The 16,511-nt window shown below is 39.0% G+C and overlaps 1 protein-coding gene across 1 annotated transcript in view; it reads right to left on the minus strand.

The window, feature by feature from the left end:
- Positions 1 to 16,511, minus strand: part of LOC126109493 (uncharacterized) — a 283,321-nt gene that overhangs the window by 71,810 nt on the left and 195,000 nt on the right. The window contains exon 7 of the mRNA XM_049914518.1: positions 9,243 to 9,347. Within this exon, the coding sequence (XP_049770475.1) occupies positions 9,243 to 9,347 (105 nt within the window). The remainder of the gene's footprint in view (positions 1 to 9,242; positions 9,348 to 16,511) is intronic.

Consider the following 16,511-nt stretch of genomic DNA (forward strand, 5'->3'; position numbering starts at 1 on the left):
TCATTTCATGGCATGATTTTAGGAAGTCATAGCCTTGTCAAAAAAGCTGATTAATAGGGTCAAGATTTGGATATACTGGGTGTGTACCCATAAGTTGTTTTTTGGAAATATCACCAATATTAGGACTGGACATGATGGCCCAGGAGATCTGCTTTTGAACTAGGCTGGTGGTTTAATTATGTCCAGTGGAGGCTAAGGTGAGAATGGGAGTGTATCACTATAAAGAGCATTTGAACAAATGTCTTATCTTCTAATGCCAAGGCTGTTTGAGAAGGAATGTTTGATGCAGAAAGGATGGCAAGTGTCAAAATGTAAGTACTATTGTTTGTTTGTCAGTTTAATGTGAACAGAAATCTGTAGCTGAGCCTCAGTGAGGATCAGGGCAACATCAAGGAAAGAGCCACAGGATTCTGAATAGGACCCTGTGAAATTAAATTGGAGAATGCATTTACAGATTTTAAGAATTTTAACAGGTCAGCCTCATGATAAGTCCAAATGGCGAAGATGCCACCAATGTATCTACACCAAACCAGGGGCTGAAGCCTTACAGATCCCAGGAGAGCCCCCTCAGGTCCAAGTCATGGTACAAAAAACATCCCCAAAATATCACAGAATCACCTGACCTAAATTATACTCTACATGTTAAATGCCTCTTTGGGCTGTTGGTGCAACATTCCAAAGAGACATATTTGCAGCTTTTCGCATCACACTTGACCCTTCCAGCAAGGTACTGTCTAGCTTGTGTGTTCTTTGGCCCACTGAAGAGGTAAGGCTTTGTCAGTACCCCTGAGCAGTGGCCTTTTGTGAGATACCTGTATGCAGATGTCCATTTCATGTGGGTTCCTTCACAATGTTCACTCAGAAACTGGTTGTGGTGGACCTGCATTCCCTGACAGCAACAAATTCATATTGAGTTTGAAACTGACTATAATTTACAAGGTGTGTCACTGGTCTCCAGTCACTGCCAGTTAGTATCTTCTTATGAATACTTTTCTCACACCATATTATTAAGGATGGTGCATAAGTTCATAACAATTTTGTTTTGCATGTTGGTATTCAGGTTGTTATGATTTATTTACCAATTGTCATTTTTTATTTGTAGTTCACTGTTTCCAAGCTTATGTATTAACATTTTGCCATCTGGAGACACTGGGTATAGCTGTAGTTGCTAGAAAATGGAGAGCCGAGTGGAGGAATTGGAACATTTTTGGCATATTCTTCTGTTTGAGTTCAGTAGAGAGGTGACAGCAGTGAGGCCAGCCAAAAAACATTAGTGCCATGTATGCGGATAATGCCATTGGACAGAGCATGGCGGGAAAATAGTTTTCCCATTTTAAGGAGGACCTTTTTGACATCAGTGACTCTCACCTTCAGGGTTTTGCGGACATCATTTAAATGCATTAATCTGCAATGATACATGTCTGTGTATTCAAGAATTGCCAAATGTTATGAACTGTGATCATTTCACCATCATGCCACATTTGGGGAAGGTTCAAAAATTTGGAGTATGGGTATCACATGCTCGCAGCCAAAATCATAACGAGCAGGTGGCCGTATGTACAACTCACTTGCTTGTCATCAAATGGCTCATGAACGACACTGACTGTTCTTATCCTGTATCATTATTGGCAACAAGAAATAGTGTCTTTATACTAATGTAGGGAAAAGAAAGGAATTGCTGAGTTCAAAGAAACCAGCAACTTCCTGTACAAGGACCTGTGTGCATCCAGAGAAGATAATGTTATGCATCTGGTGGAACAGTGATATTGTGTTGTAGTACGAATAGCTTCCCCAAGGTGTAACTATAACTGCTGACATTTCTTCTCAACAACTGAGATGTCTTTCACACACAGTCCAAGAACAATAACCAGGAAGACTGTGTGAAGTGATGCTACTTCATTATAATGCCAACCAACATTCTGCTAGACTGACAAAAAACACTATACTGGAGTTGGGTTGGGAAGTCATTCTGCAACCACCTTTTTTGCCTGATCTCGTGCCCTCAATTTTCACTTTTTCCACTCTGTATTGAAAACCTTCAATGAACGTCGCTTCCAAATGAAAATGTGCTCCGTACATGGCTTAGTTCTTCATCTCAAAACCACAGGATTTCTACAGTCACGGAATAAGAAAAGTTACCCCAGCAATGGCAGACAGTTGTAAATAGTGAAGACACTATACTACTGATGACTGAAGTCTTTGTTACATGTATCTGTCATGTTTATTGAACTTATGGAAAAATGCTATGAACTTTACGAGGTGTGGCAGTGATCTCTGGTCACTTTTAGTACCTTTTATTAACTCTTTTATTACACCTTATTGCACAGCTTTGAGTGGTACACCATTCCTTGTAGACACACTGGCCAGTCTGCACTGATACACCAACAAACTGAGCAACTTCATTCACATTGTGGTTACCGACATGTCCAAAACATAGCTCCTTTCTGCCATTCTGTCACATATCCACATCGACGGATCTTACTGTGCTGATCCTATACAATAAACTGGTATATACACATCATTGCAGATCAACAGTGGAGGGTCACATAGCTGCAATGTACCAGTTCTCCACAACCTGCATCACTCTAAAGAGATAAGTGCTCTTTTGAGGGGGTGAGAAATATATTTTCCGATGACACTATCATTTATACAGGGTGTTCAGAAATTTCTGTTACAAACTTCTAGGGCATGTAGAGGGGAGTGAGTACATAATATTTTGAATATTTGAATAGGAATCCATGTCCAAATGTCATCTAATGATGCTACAGAGCATCAGAGTTATAGGCACCAGTTCCTATACTCATTCCCCTCTTACAAGTCTTAGAAGTTTGTAACAGGAATTTACGAACACCCTGTATAGTAAAAGCAGAATTTAAGATGCAGCGATGCACACTGGAGTCCTGGTTTTTCCAAGTCTGCTATATACAGGGTGATTCTTTAACATTTAAAAATGATGTAGATGATGTTGAGACAATTAATTTAATACAGACAATGGGGCTGCAAATGTTGGGAAATAATGCCAAAGTGGATGACAAATGTTGAACATGTGACATCACCACACGATGTTCCTCATCGCACATGCAGCACCTGATGATCCCAACACAAGTTAAGTATTCACATTGGTGTGGCTCTGGGACCATGCACATGACTGTCATGTAGAACTCAGGGTTCCAGTCTTGTGTCTGGCAGACAGTATTTTCTTCATTGAGTTAGATGAGTGTTTACATTGAGGTAATATTTATTATTTTTTTCAGCAGTCTCACAGTTTCTGCTGGTTTATTGAAAAGTACAGTTCAACAAAAACCTACCATATTGCATCCCAAGTAAATGAATATAAGTTTCCAAATTACATTGTTACCAGTAAATGACCTACATTTTCTTTACTAAAAATGTCTTTAAATAATAAAATAAAGGACAAAAGGAAAGAACTACAATGTATGAAATTTTGAAAATTTGTGGTAAGGTCTTATGGGACCAAACTGCAGAGGTCATCGGTCCCTAAGCCTACACACTACTTAACCTAACTTACACTATGGACAACACAACACCCACGCCCAAGGGAGAACTCGAACCTCCGACGGGAGGGGCTACAATGTAAGAACTTCTTTTCCTTGGTGACACCAAGGACAATAATTTTAATCATATTTGCAAAAGGTGTCCGAAATTTGCACTGTTTGCTCGAATGCAAATAGAACATAACTCAAATCATCCCTTCACACCAAAGTCCAACAGCTGCACATGCAGTAAGGTATTTCATCTGGTGACATCATACGTTCAACATTTCTCAACCATTTTTGTGGTATTTCCCAATATTTGTGACCCCATATGCCTTATGTTAAATTACTTGTCTCAGTGTCGTGTATGTCACTTTGATGGTTTTCAAACATTAATAAGAAGCACCCTATAGATGTCTGCTGCTGTTTGCAAAAGTGGGGATTCTAAACTTACACCATCTGCAGTTTCTTTCCACTTGAAGCAGAAGGACATGACACATTAACATAGCAAGCTCACCACCATAAGATGCCAAGTTTTCCCATAAAATTTTCATCTCATCCTCCCAAGTACATTTGCAAACTAGGGCATGAAAGTAAGCACATAAAATAGGTTATAGATGATACATTTTCCCCCCTTGTGAATGCCTGAAAATAAGTGAAATCCTGCACAAATGATTTTGTGTGTTACCAGTCAGAACTTGAGTTTCTGAGGTATAGCTTTTGTAAGAGGGTGGTCAGTGACATGATATCACTCGCCACGGAACTTAGAGAATATCTTCTTTGTATCTTCAGTCCTTAGTGCCACTGGAACCTACTGGATGAATTCATGACCTCAGAATACAAATTTACACGACCACTGGGGGTAACAGGGATTGGAAAATGCAGTATTGACCAATGCTGGTGAACTGCACTTTGAAATATGCACGGCACTAGTCATTGCCATCTTTCTTACAACTGACATTGCAACCAAGGGGAGCTGCCTCAACACTGACTGTTATGCCGCCACCAATAATTTGCAAGGGACCCTATCCCCCGCCCCGTCAAGGCTTCCCCCACTTTGAGGTCGAGCAGCAGATGTATTTAAGTTATGAAAATAGCTTCTCTCACACTCACTTGTGGCTTGTTCTCGTACTTACTGTTCAGTGTTCCGATGTACTTGCTGGCCAGGGCTTTGAAATTATCATTCATTTGTGAAGCCTAACTGGATAATTCAGTAACTGTGTTTTTGGCTTAACAAGGAACTTGTGAAGTCAGCTGCTATCAGAAAGATCTGTATTCATTATTTTTTAATGTTATCAGTGCTCAGAATAAAAGATAATTATCTTTGTTTATGTTAGTAGTGCACTGTGGTCCATGCTCTCACCAATCAATTAAGATCTCATACATGCATAAGATGAGATATAACATGAAACACATTTTTGCTGAGGTGGAAAACCAAGGATATTTAAAAAATGATTAACTACTTGCAGTAACACCTGCAACTATAGGGTGATTATAATTAAAGTTAAACTTCCAAAATGCTGTACAAGTAACACCACTAGTCAGAATGGTGTCAAATTGCAACGGAATATTACCAAAGAAGGGGGAAAACGTATGGCAGAAGAAAAAAAAGTGTGAAAATTGATCAATAGATGGCACTGTATGTGTCGGAATACATAAACAAAAACACCTGTCATGCATATGACCCATTGAAATTTGTATAAACACTCTGGGTACACAGCTTTTCCTCCTTTCCCATCTGTGATGTTCGCCATGACTGTCTCAATACAGGATCTTGCTCTGCTTGTAAAGCTGTATTACAAGAGTGATGACTGTGCACACTTTGCTCTGCAGAAGTTCTGATGGCTGCCGTGGGTATGGAGAAAATGATTCAGAAATTCGAAAAAACGAGTTCTTTTGATGTGCAACCTGGTAGAGGGAGGAAACAAATTGATTCAACATCAGTGGAAGCAGTGGCCACAACAATGCAGGAGGAGATGAGTGGTAGTGTGCAAATGTGTAGTGCCCGGAGAATTGCCCGAACATTGGACATGCCCATGACCAAAGTGCGTAAAATCTTACAAAGCTTCCTCCTTTGCGATCCATTAAAAATTACCCATGTGCACGAGTAGCTTCCTGTTGACCTGCTGGAAAGAAAGACATTTGCTTTAGAATCATCTCTTGCTCAAATGGAAGTGGACAATGATTGGCCGTGAAGATTTTGTGGATAGATGAAGCCCACTTCTATTTGACAGGATATGTCAACACAAAGAATTGTGGAATATGGGCAACAGAAAATCCACACGCAAATCAACCAGTACCACTTCATTCTGAAAAGGTCACTGTGTGGTGCAGGTTTACAACATCATTTATCATAGGGTCATATTTTTTCAAAGAGACAGATGCTCCCAGTCCTGTTACCTGTACCGTCACTGGTAAATGCTATGAGTGTCTTTTGAACAACCACATTATGCCAGCTCTCCAACAGCATGGGTGCATGGATGGGATCGGTTTTATGCAAGATGGCACATCTCTCACATTGAAAATCTTGTTAAGCAGCTGCTGAAGTGCCACTTCAGAAATGCTAGAATTATCAACTGCCATTTCCCTACAACCTGGCCGTCCCAATCACCTGATCTTAATCCGTATGACTTCTGGCTTTGGGGCTATCTGAAAGATGTTATGTTCAGTGTTCCAATTACAAACTTAGCTGCACTGAAGGCACACATTGCGCAATACATTCTGAATGTGATCCCGGAAACACTTCGATCAGTTGTGGAACATGCTGTTTCTCAATTTCAACTTGTTGCAGAAAATGGTGCACAGCATATTGAACATGTTTTGCACCAGTCACACGGAAATTAATCATATGATTGATTTTGATTTATGCTTTTTATGCAGTTTTTGGCCTCAGGACAATTAAAAAGAGATTTTTCCCATCTATATGATATGACCTCGCTGTGGTGAATGGGCATACATAACTAACAGTATCACACCTGTACACCCATGCACACTGAGTAGTATAGTTTAATGTCAAATGTACACCTTAGGCGTTGTTGCATGATTCATTTGTCATTTGTAGTTGATCACTATTAAATTATGATGCTTACAGTGCCATCTATTGCTACGTTTTGTAACTATTTACTTTTCTTCTGCCATACGTTTTTCCCCTTCTCCTATAACACTAGTCAACAGCCATTTTGCATCTGGGATGTGATACATCAACTAGTATGTATTTTGGTGTGTAGAATCTGAATATACTTTTCAAGTATGTTCTGGCTTGTTCCATTTTTGAGTTTTTAAAGGTTTTTTTATTTTTTGTATTCAGTATTTCGCTTTTTGTTGTTCTTCTGTTTTGATATTTAATTGCTTGTTTTTGATTTGCAGAGGGGAGCTGGTGTGGCTGGTGTGGTAATCCAGTGGTGTAAAAGAGATCCTCAGTGAGTGATTTCTGTGAAAGATAGTGCAAACTTTTTGTGTTTAAAACTTACATTAAGAAAATGGCAACTAGTAAATCTCGCTGTCTAAACAACTCCAACAACTTTTGTTATGTGTGTGGGAAATTCACTCCAAAAGCCCAAAGAAAATCACTCACTGATATGGTTAAGAAGGCATATAAATTGTATTTTGATTGTCCTATTGGGGATCAGGATAAAAATTTTGCACCTCATATTGCCTGCAAAACCTGTACTACAACATTAACTGAGTGGTTGAAAGGAAAACACTGAGCCATGCCATTCACTTTTCCAATGGTGTGGTGTGAGCCTAATGATCATTATTCTGACTGTTACTTCTGTCTTACAAATATTTTGGGACATTCAAGCAAAACTAGACATAAAATGAAGTATCCACATGTATGTTCAGTGCATTTGCCTGCGCCCTATGATTAGGGGTTGCCTGTTCCTCTCTGTAACTTGAAAGCCATGGAACCAGACACCATGTCAAATGAATCAGAAAGAATTGAACATATAGATGTGTGCTGCCTGCAGTATCATGACACTTCACCTCAGCTCTTTAATCAAAAGGAATTGAACAATTTAGTTTGCGATCTGAAACTTTTGAAACAGCAAGCTGAACTCTTGGGGTCGAGACTGCAACAATGAAACCATTCCAGCTCCAGGGACAAAAATTTCCTGTTTCAGATCAAGGGGTGCTTCCTTCGCTCAATATTTTGATATGCAGAATTCAGTGTGTGTATGTAGAGGTGTCAGTGGCCTGATTTATTTATTTTATTTATTTATCTACAAATTCCATAGATCCTGTTATGCGTATGACGCTAGGATGTAGAACAACTTGAGTAATATATGTTCACAGACCATGGTATCAATTAGTTTACAAGAGCAGAACTAGACATAAATTACATAAGACTTGCAAAAATAATAATGAATTAAAATAAAGTCATAGGAATAATACATTATGCAAAGCTTATCACATGATGCAGCTAGGTGTACAACATAATCCACAGGAGTGGTGACTATTTATTGACTCCAGTAAAACAAGCCTGAAAGCAGTACTATTGCATAAAGTCAAGGCATTTCCATCGGTACCTTTGGCTTACACAGTAGACATGAAAGAAACTTATGAAACCAGGGCTTTGCTGCTAGAGGCAATCAAATATAAGCATCATGAATGGCAGCTTTGCTGTGATTTAAAAGTTGTTGCACTCCTTACATGTTTACAGGCTGGATTCATGAAATACTGCTGCTTTTTGTGCCTTTGGGACAGCTGTGTCACCAAGAACTACTATACAGTCAAGGAATGGCCTATAAAGGCGTCAAATGTTCCTGGAAAGGTAAATGTGAACACTACCACATTGCTTGAGCCTGATAAAATCATTTTGCCTTCCCTTCATATTACACTGGGCCTTATCAAGAACTTTGTAAAAGCTCTGGATAAAATAGGTGAGGCCTTCAATCACTTAAAAGAAAAGTTTCCCAAATTAATTGAGGCAAAGCTGAAAGACAGTATATTTGTTGGACCACAAATAAGAAAATTGATGAAAGATCCAACCTTTGATACCAAACTCACAGATATCCAATTAGCTGCTTGGTCTTCTTTTAAGGTAATTATAAAGAACTTTTTGGATAAGGAGAAAAGACAAAACCTATGTTACCATTGGGAATGATCTGTTGGACAATTATAACAACACGGGATGTAGAATGTCACTTAAAAATTACTTCTTCCATTCTCACCTTGATTTCTTCCCAGAAAATTTGGGAGGTGTAAGCAATGAGCATGGTGAATGCTTTCACCAAGACATTCATACCATGGAACACCATTACTAAGGCCATTGGAACCCTTTGATGATGGGTGACTACTGCTGAGGTCTTGTTAGGGAGAGTGATGAAACAGTAAACAAAAGAAGAGCTCCATCGTCGTATTTCAAATGTTCTGAATGTGTATTTTTGTTTGACTTAATTGTGTCAATTTTTGCTATTACCATTTTTTATTCTGCTGTGTATCTAGGAAGTGTGATGTCACAGAGAAAAACTGATTTTACTTTACCAGTGTATTCAGCACCCCAAAATTAGGTAAATCCACCCATTTACAAACCAGATGTAGTAAAAAAGTTTAAATTTGTTAACTATTGTAACATTCTGTTGCAATTTTATGTAATTCTGACCAGTGGTGTTATTTCTACAGTGGTTTGAAAGTTTAATTACAGTCACCCTGTACTTACGTAAGTTGCAATACAAAACAATAATGCTGCTATATTAAGTAAGAAAAAATAAAATTACTCATGCTTTTAGTCACAAAAGATGCACTTACCAACAGGTTTGTTTGGGTTCACAACATTCCCCACAGTTTGCCATTCTTTCTTTTCAAATGGATCATTTGACATGCTCAGTTCATCTGATGACTCACCACCATTCTCTGAAAGAGAAGTGTCTTATATTGACCTTAAGCACCAAAGTAAGTCCAACAGACAAATAAACAATCTACAATTTCTACTCTTCTATAATTTGTCTGAATGAAACTGTTGCAGTGTTATGAAACTACTTAAATTTTTCTAGCAATTTGTGCTTCGAAGTCTGACAGCACACAATATTCAAATTCTTCACACCATTGCATAAAAATAAGAAATTTAAATGGATTACAGTGACACAGTAAGATTCAGCTATTGATATTTGTAAGAAAAGGTTCACTTACATATAGACACATTATATATGTTGCAATGTAACTGAAATGTCAAGTGGTGTTGTAGAAACATATACACAAAACAAATGCACAACACAATACATATCTGTATTTCATATTTGTAATTTATCTTTTTCAGTCTTTGCATCATTTCTTCATTTTGCATAGATATTTCTGAATTTTCATTATTCATAGAACTTTCCTTCATTTAAAATTTCAGTCTGATATTGGGAGCTTGAATTAAATTCCACTGATGATGAAGAAAGGGCAGTAGTTGTACTGGTGTATCACACTGGACAGCAAAAAAAGACCTGTTTAACAGTGAAAACATTAAGCTTTCATATATGTGTGTCTGACTTTCAAGAGAAGTGAAAAATTATACCCGTTTACCGCTTCAAACATGGAAGGTTTGGTACTTATCAACAGCTGTTATGAAATGTGTTACTCTTTTCCTTTCATCCCAAAAAATCCACCACAGAAAGTCATCATTTGCTAGTAGAAGCACATTGAGAACATGCTCTGTTGGAAACAGCATGCAGCTTTGGTTTCAACCATTCAATGATAACAATTTTGAAGTGAATGACAAAATGTGTGGTGTACCATGAGCTGCTGTAGCTGGATCAGACGGTGGCTGCTGAACACTATGAAGTGCATTTACTCAATTTGAATCCTATACTTAAAGACAAACACTCACAATATCTTCAGAGCCAAAGAAAAATTCATTCTGCTTTGTGACAATGTCAAAACCACATATTGCAAACCTAGTGAGTGAAACTTTAACATTGCCCCTTTTGTTCATCCTTTGTTTTGGTCCATGTAACACAGCCTTTCTGAGCAACACTTCATACATTTTAATGATCTTGAAAACTGACTCCATGAGTGGACCTCCTCAAAAGGGCCTGAATTATTTTAGTCATGGAATCCATTTGTTACCCGAAAGTAGGAAAAGCTTGTAGCTGCTGAAGTACACTACTTTCAGTGAATTATCTAATAGCATTCTATTATTTTGACCATACACAAGCTGCTCTAAATTCTTAGCCTGAAACTAATAATGGAGTATTACAAGTGTAGAAACAAACAGTTATTCATCTCATTCATAAATAAATAAAAAAACACATTATAGTGTTCATAGACCCACACTTCAAAAAATCCTTAGAGCATATGGACTCCATCCCAAACTAGTAAGACTCATTCAGCTAACTTTAACTAACACAAATTCAAAGGCCAAGTTTAGAGGAGAAATGTCAAAAGCTTTCACATAAAAATAGTACTCAGACAAGGTGATGGATTGTCCCCTTTGCTTTTCAATGTGGCCCTTGATTACATCATGACAATCTGATATAAAGGAATCCATGTAAAATCAAAACTGGAGGAAAACCAGCAATAAGAGCAAACTGCATTGGGTTTGCTGACAGTTTAACTCTCTTAGTCCTTGACACAGAAGAAGTTCATGCTCAGATGAGAAGTCTCCAGAAAATTGCTTCAAAAATAGGATTGCAAATATCCTTTGAGAAAAGTGAAATCATGCCCATGAAACCTCTTTGCATAGATAAAATCTTCATAAATGACCATACAATTTAAATATCTTGGAGAAATTATTTCGTACAGCTTGGGTGAGAAAGCAACATGAATAAATAGAGCCAACAAAATGGAAAAAGCACAATTTCTAACCTGTTCAACATATAATAAGAAATGCCTGTCACTAGACACTAAGATCCAACATTACAAAACTGTAACTCTCGCGGAAGCAACTTATGCTTGTGAAACTCTGTTCCAAACTAAAAATGAAAGAACCAATCAACTCCTCAAGACTGAACGAAGAATTATCAGAACACGCATCAATAAAAAATACCAGGTTGATGTAGTCTGGATAATCTTCCCTGACTGAAGAAGAATGCTGAAGATTAGATAGGTAGATCATATAACTAGTGAGGAGGTATTGAATAGAATTGGGGAGAAGAGGAGTTTGTGGCACAACTTGACAAGAAGAAGGGACCGGTTGGTAGGACTTGTTCTGAGGCATTAAGGGATCTCAAATTTAGCATTGGAGGGCAGTGTGAAGGGTAAAAATCGTAGGGGGAGACCAAGAGATGAATACACTAAGCAAATTCAGAAGGATGTGGGTTGCAGTAGGTACTGGGAGATGAAGAAGCTTGCACAGGATAGAGTAGCATGGAGAGCTACATCAAACCAGTCTCAGGACTGAAGACCACAACAACAACAACATTGTGAGGCTGACCCAATCACCAGCACAATGAAGAAGAAAAGAATCTCATATTTCTTTCAGTGTCTTACAACTGCCCAACAACAGTATTTTAAAACAACTAGTGATGAGAAGTCTCGGAAAGAAGACAGGAGGACAGTGGGTCAAAGAAATTCAGCAGGATCTTGAAACAGTCAAACTTAGAATTACTAATGCAGAGAACAAAAATAAATTAACACTCTCATTATAAATCGTAAATTTTCAGCAGAAACGACACACAGGCGACCAGTAGAGATTTCAGACGAGTTAAGAAAATTGTGTTCGAAACAAATGAGAAAGTATTGGGCAGAGCACAAGAAGCAAGTAGTTCAATCTTCAAAGAGAAAGTGAACATGGAATGACTCAAGTGGTCCAATGTGGCCAATCAAGTTAATAATAATAATAAAATAAACACTTGTTTCCTGTCCAACAAACAGAAAGAATTAATTTGAGTGCCCAATAATTGACTAAAGTAGTAATGTCAATGCTTGTATGGGACAGGACGCTGTTCATGTCACTTAAAAATTATAATTTTCCTCAAAAGATGACAGATTTTTGAAAAACTATACTTACTGTAAAACTAAACACAATAATAAAATGCATATACATAGAATTCCAACACTGCATTAATGCCAGGATCAGCAACTCAGTTTATTTATAAATAATTAATGTTTATGTCACGGTCACATATAATATTTTTATTTGTGATGAGTTACAAACATTTTCATTCATTACTTGCTTTTGAAACATTTGATTGCACATAATGGTTAATTTTGGACTTCAAGTGATCCTCATCAGAAACAGTTTTTGTTCTATATACCAACATGTTCAAAATGGCTCTCACCTGAGTAGGATGGTGGAAACTCCATGCATTAAAATACAAATTGGTATGCATTGGCTTGTGGTACACAGAGTGGCCAAGGCGCCTGTCTGCCTGTCGTTGTACTAAAACGTCTAAGCATGGCAACCTTCGTTCCTTCTCCACATGTTTGGATGTATGCTGTTCATGTGTTCCAAGAATTGTTCAAGAGCTTCTGCGCCATATGGGCAGCCCATAAATGTATCATCAACATTACGATAAAATAAGGATGGATGGAGGGGAGCCAAATTTAATGCACTTTCCTCAAAATTCTCCAAAGAAAAGTTGGCCAATGATTGAGACAACAGAGAGCCCATCACCATAACATCCATCATTTCATAAAATTTACTACCATACAAGAAGTAGGTGATTATCATCGCATGCCAGAACAACTTTACAGTTTCAGGAGCAAAAAGATCCACCAGCATTTTCAAAGTGTACTCCACAGGAACTTCTGTGGACAGCAAAATCACATCCAGGCAGACTAAAATGGACCAACTCTAAACTGTTTGATTTTCTCCATGAACATCTGGGAGTTTTTGATGTGATGTTCATAATGGCCAACTATAGGAGTCATCAACTTTGTTAGGTACTTGGCCCGCCTGTAGGTAGGAGAACCAATTGCACTGACAATAGGTCTCAAGGGAACATTATCCTTGTGGATATTCAGTAGTCCATATTACCTGGGAGATCTAGGATCTTGGACTCTGAGATTTTTCGTAACATCATCTAGTAGACCAGAATTCTTCAGTAGCTCCATAGTTTTTCTGCTGTACATCAAAGTATGGTCTCATTTAAGACATTTGTATGTACTGTCCTCCAATAGTGATGTTATTTTCCTATGATATTCGGTAGTATTAAGAATGACAGTGGCATTTCCTTTGTTAGTTTTAAGTAGTTCTACGTTCTAGGGGACTGATGACCACAGATGTTAAGTCCCATAGTGCTCAGAGCCATTTGAACCATTTTTGTAATCTGACTAGGGTGAAGGCATGTTTGCGGAGGGAATGTAAATAAAACTTAATGGGGTCGTTGTGGGGGTGTTGTGAGGGTGACATGGTATTAGAAGGTGGAAAGTGTAACATGAGGCTGAAATGAAAATGAAAATAAAAATATATGGGGAGAGATAAAGGTGAACTAGAGAGCAACTGGAGATCTGGTGTGAAAAAAGGCGAAAAAGTGTTGGTTAGAGCTGGGCTATGTTGATCCTGTGGTGAACTTGTGTAGGTAGACAACGATGTGCATAAAGGTTAGGTGGTTGTGTTGCGCCAAAACACGTTAAAGGGTGGAGAAATTCAGGAAAATTTCGAAAAAACTACGTGTAAATGTATTAAAAGGAGTGGTTTTGTGGTGGCAGATTATGAAAATGAGGCTAACAATTGTCTGACGAAGAAATAATGACGTTAAAACCTGTGGGAAGTGGCTAAAAATGATCAGTGATGTGAGAAAAACGGAAATGGAAATAAAGCAAAAGTTATTAGAACTATCCGAAATGGTTGTTTAATAGGTGAAAGGAACTGTTTGTGAACTAGAAACGGTGGATTTTATAGTAGTGGTAGTGTTGATAGCGGAAAAAAAAAATTTTTTTGTTGTTGTTTATGGTTTGGAAGTGGGTTACGTATTATTATGTATTATTGAATATATATACACTCGCACACACACACACACACATATCCATCCGCACATACACATGTATGTGCGGATGGATATGTGTGTGTGTGCGAGTATATACCTGTCCCTTTTTTTTCCCTACGGTAAGTCTTTACGCTCCCGGGATTGGAATGACTCCTTACCCCCTCCCTTAAAACCCACATCCTTTCGTCTTTCCCTCTCCTTCCCTCTTTCCTGACGAGGCAACCGTTGGTTGCAAAAGCTAGAATTTTGTGTGTATGTTTGTGTTTGTTTGTGTGTGTATAGACTTGCCAGCGCTTTCGTTTGGTAAGTCAAATCATCTTTGTTTTATATATATATATATATATATATATTTAAAAAGAAAGATGATGAGACTTACCCAACAAAAGCGCTGGCAGGTCGATAGACACACAAATAAACACAAACATACACACAAAACTCTGCTTTCGCAACCAACGGTTGCCTCGTCAGGAAAGAGGGATATATTTTTCCCACGTGGAATGTTTCCCTCTATTATATTCATATCTTATATATATATATATATATATATATATATATATATATATATATATATATATATATATATATATATATATATATATAAAAATAATAGAGGGAAACATTCCACGTGGGAAAAATATATTTAAAAAGAAAGATGATGAGACTTACCAAACAAAAGCGCTGGCAGGTCGATAGACACACAAACAAACACAAACATACACACAAAAATCTAGCTTTCACAACCAACGGTTGCCTCGTCAGGAAAGAGGGAAGGAGAGGGAAAGACAAAAGGATGTGGGTTTTAAGGGAGAGGGTAAGGAGTCATTCCAGTCCCGGGAGCAGAAAGACTTACCTTATGGGGAAAAAAGGACGGGTATACACTCGCACACACACACACATATCCATCCACACATATACAGATACAAGCAGACATTTGTAAAGGCAAAGAGTTTGGGCAGAGATGTCAGTCGGGACGGAAGTACAGAGGCAAAGATGATGTTGAAAGACAGGTGAGGTATGAGCGGCGGCAGATTGAAATTAGAAATTAGCGGAGATTGAGGCCTGGCGGATAGCGAGAAGAGAGGATATGCTGAAGGGCAAGTTCCCATCTCCGGAGTTCAGACAGGTTGGTGTTAGTGGGAAGTATCCAGATAACCCGGACGGTGTAACACTGTGCCAAGATGTGCTGGCCGTGCACCAAGGCATGTTTAGCCACAGGGTGATCCTCATTACCAACAAACACTGTCTGCCTGTGTCCATTCATGCGAATGGACAGTTTGTTGCTGGTCATTCCCACATAGAACGCTTCACAGTGTAGGCAGGTCAGTTGGTAAATCACGTGGGTGCTTTCACACGTGGCTCTGCCTTTGATCGTGTACACCTTCCGGGTTACAGGACTGGAATAGGTGGTGGTGGGAGGGTGCATGGGACAGGTTTTACACCGGGGGCGGTTACAGGGGTAGGAGCCAGAGGGTAGGGAAGGTGGTTTGGGGATTTCATGGGGATGAACTAAGAGGTTACGAAGGTTAGGTGGACGGCGGAAATCCTCCCCACTCCACCAAGAGTGTCTTTCCGCCGTCCACCTAACCTTCGTAACCTCTTAGTTCATCCCCATGAAATCCCCAAACCACCTTCCCTAACCTCTGGCTCCTACCCCTGTAACTGCCCCCGGTGTAAAACCTGTCCCATGCACCCTCCCACCACCACCTATTCCAGTCCTGTAACCCGGAAGGTGTACACGATCAAAGGCAGAGCCACGTGTGAAAGCACCCACGTGATTTACCAACTGACCTGCCTACACTGTGAAGCGTTCTATGTGGGAATGACCAGCAACAAACTGTCCATTCGCATGAATGGACACAGGCAGACAGTGTTTGTTGGTAATGAGGATCACCCTGTGGCTAAACATGCCTTGGTGCACGGCCAGCACATCTTGGCACAGTGTTACACCGTCCGGGTTATCTGGATACTTCCCACTAACACCAACCTGTCTGAACTCCGGAGATGGGAACTTGCCCTTCAGCATATCCTCTCTTCTCGCTATCCGCCAGGCCTCAATCTCCGCTAATTTCTAATTTCAATCTGCCGCCGCTCATACCTCACCTGTCTTTCAACATCATCTTTGCCTCTGTACTTCCGTCCCGACTGACATCTCTGCCCAAACTCT

Source organism: Schistocerca cancellata, chromosome 12 (assembly GCF_023864275.1).
Source record: "Schistocerca cancellata isolate TAMUIC-IGC-003103 chromosome 12, iqSchCanc2.1, whole genome shotgun sequence".
In the NCBI taxonomy this organism is placed as follows: domain Eukaryota; kingdom Metazoa; phylum Arthropoda; class Insecta; order Orthoptera; family Acrididae; genus Schistocerca; species Schistocerca cancellata.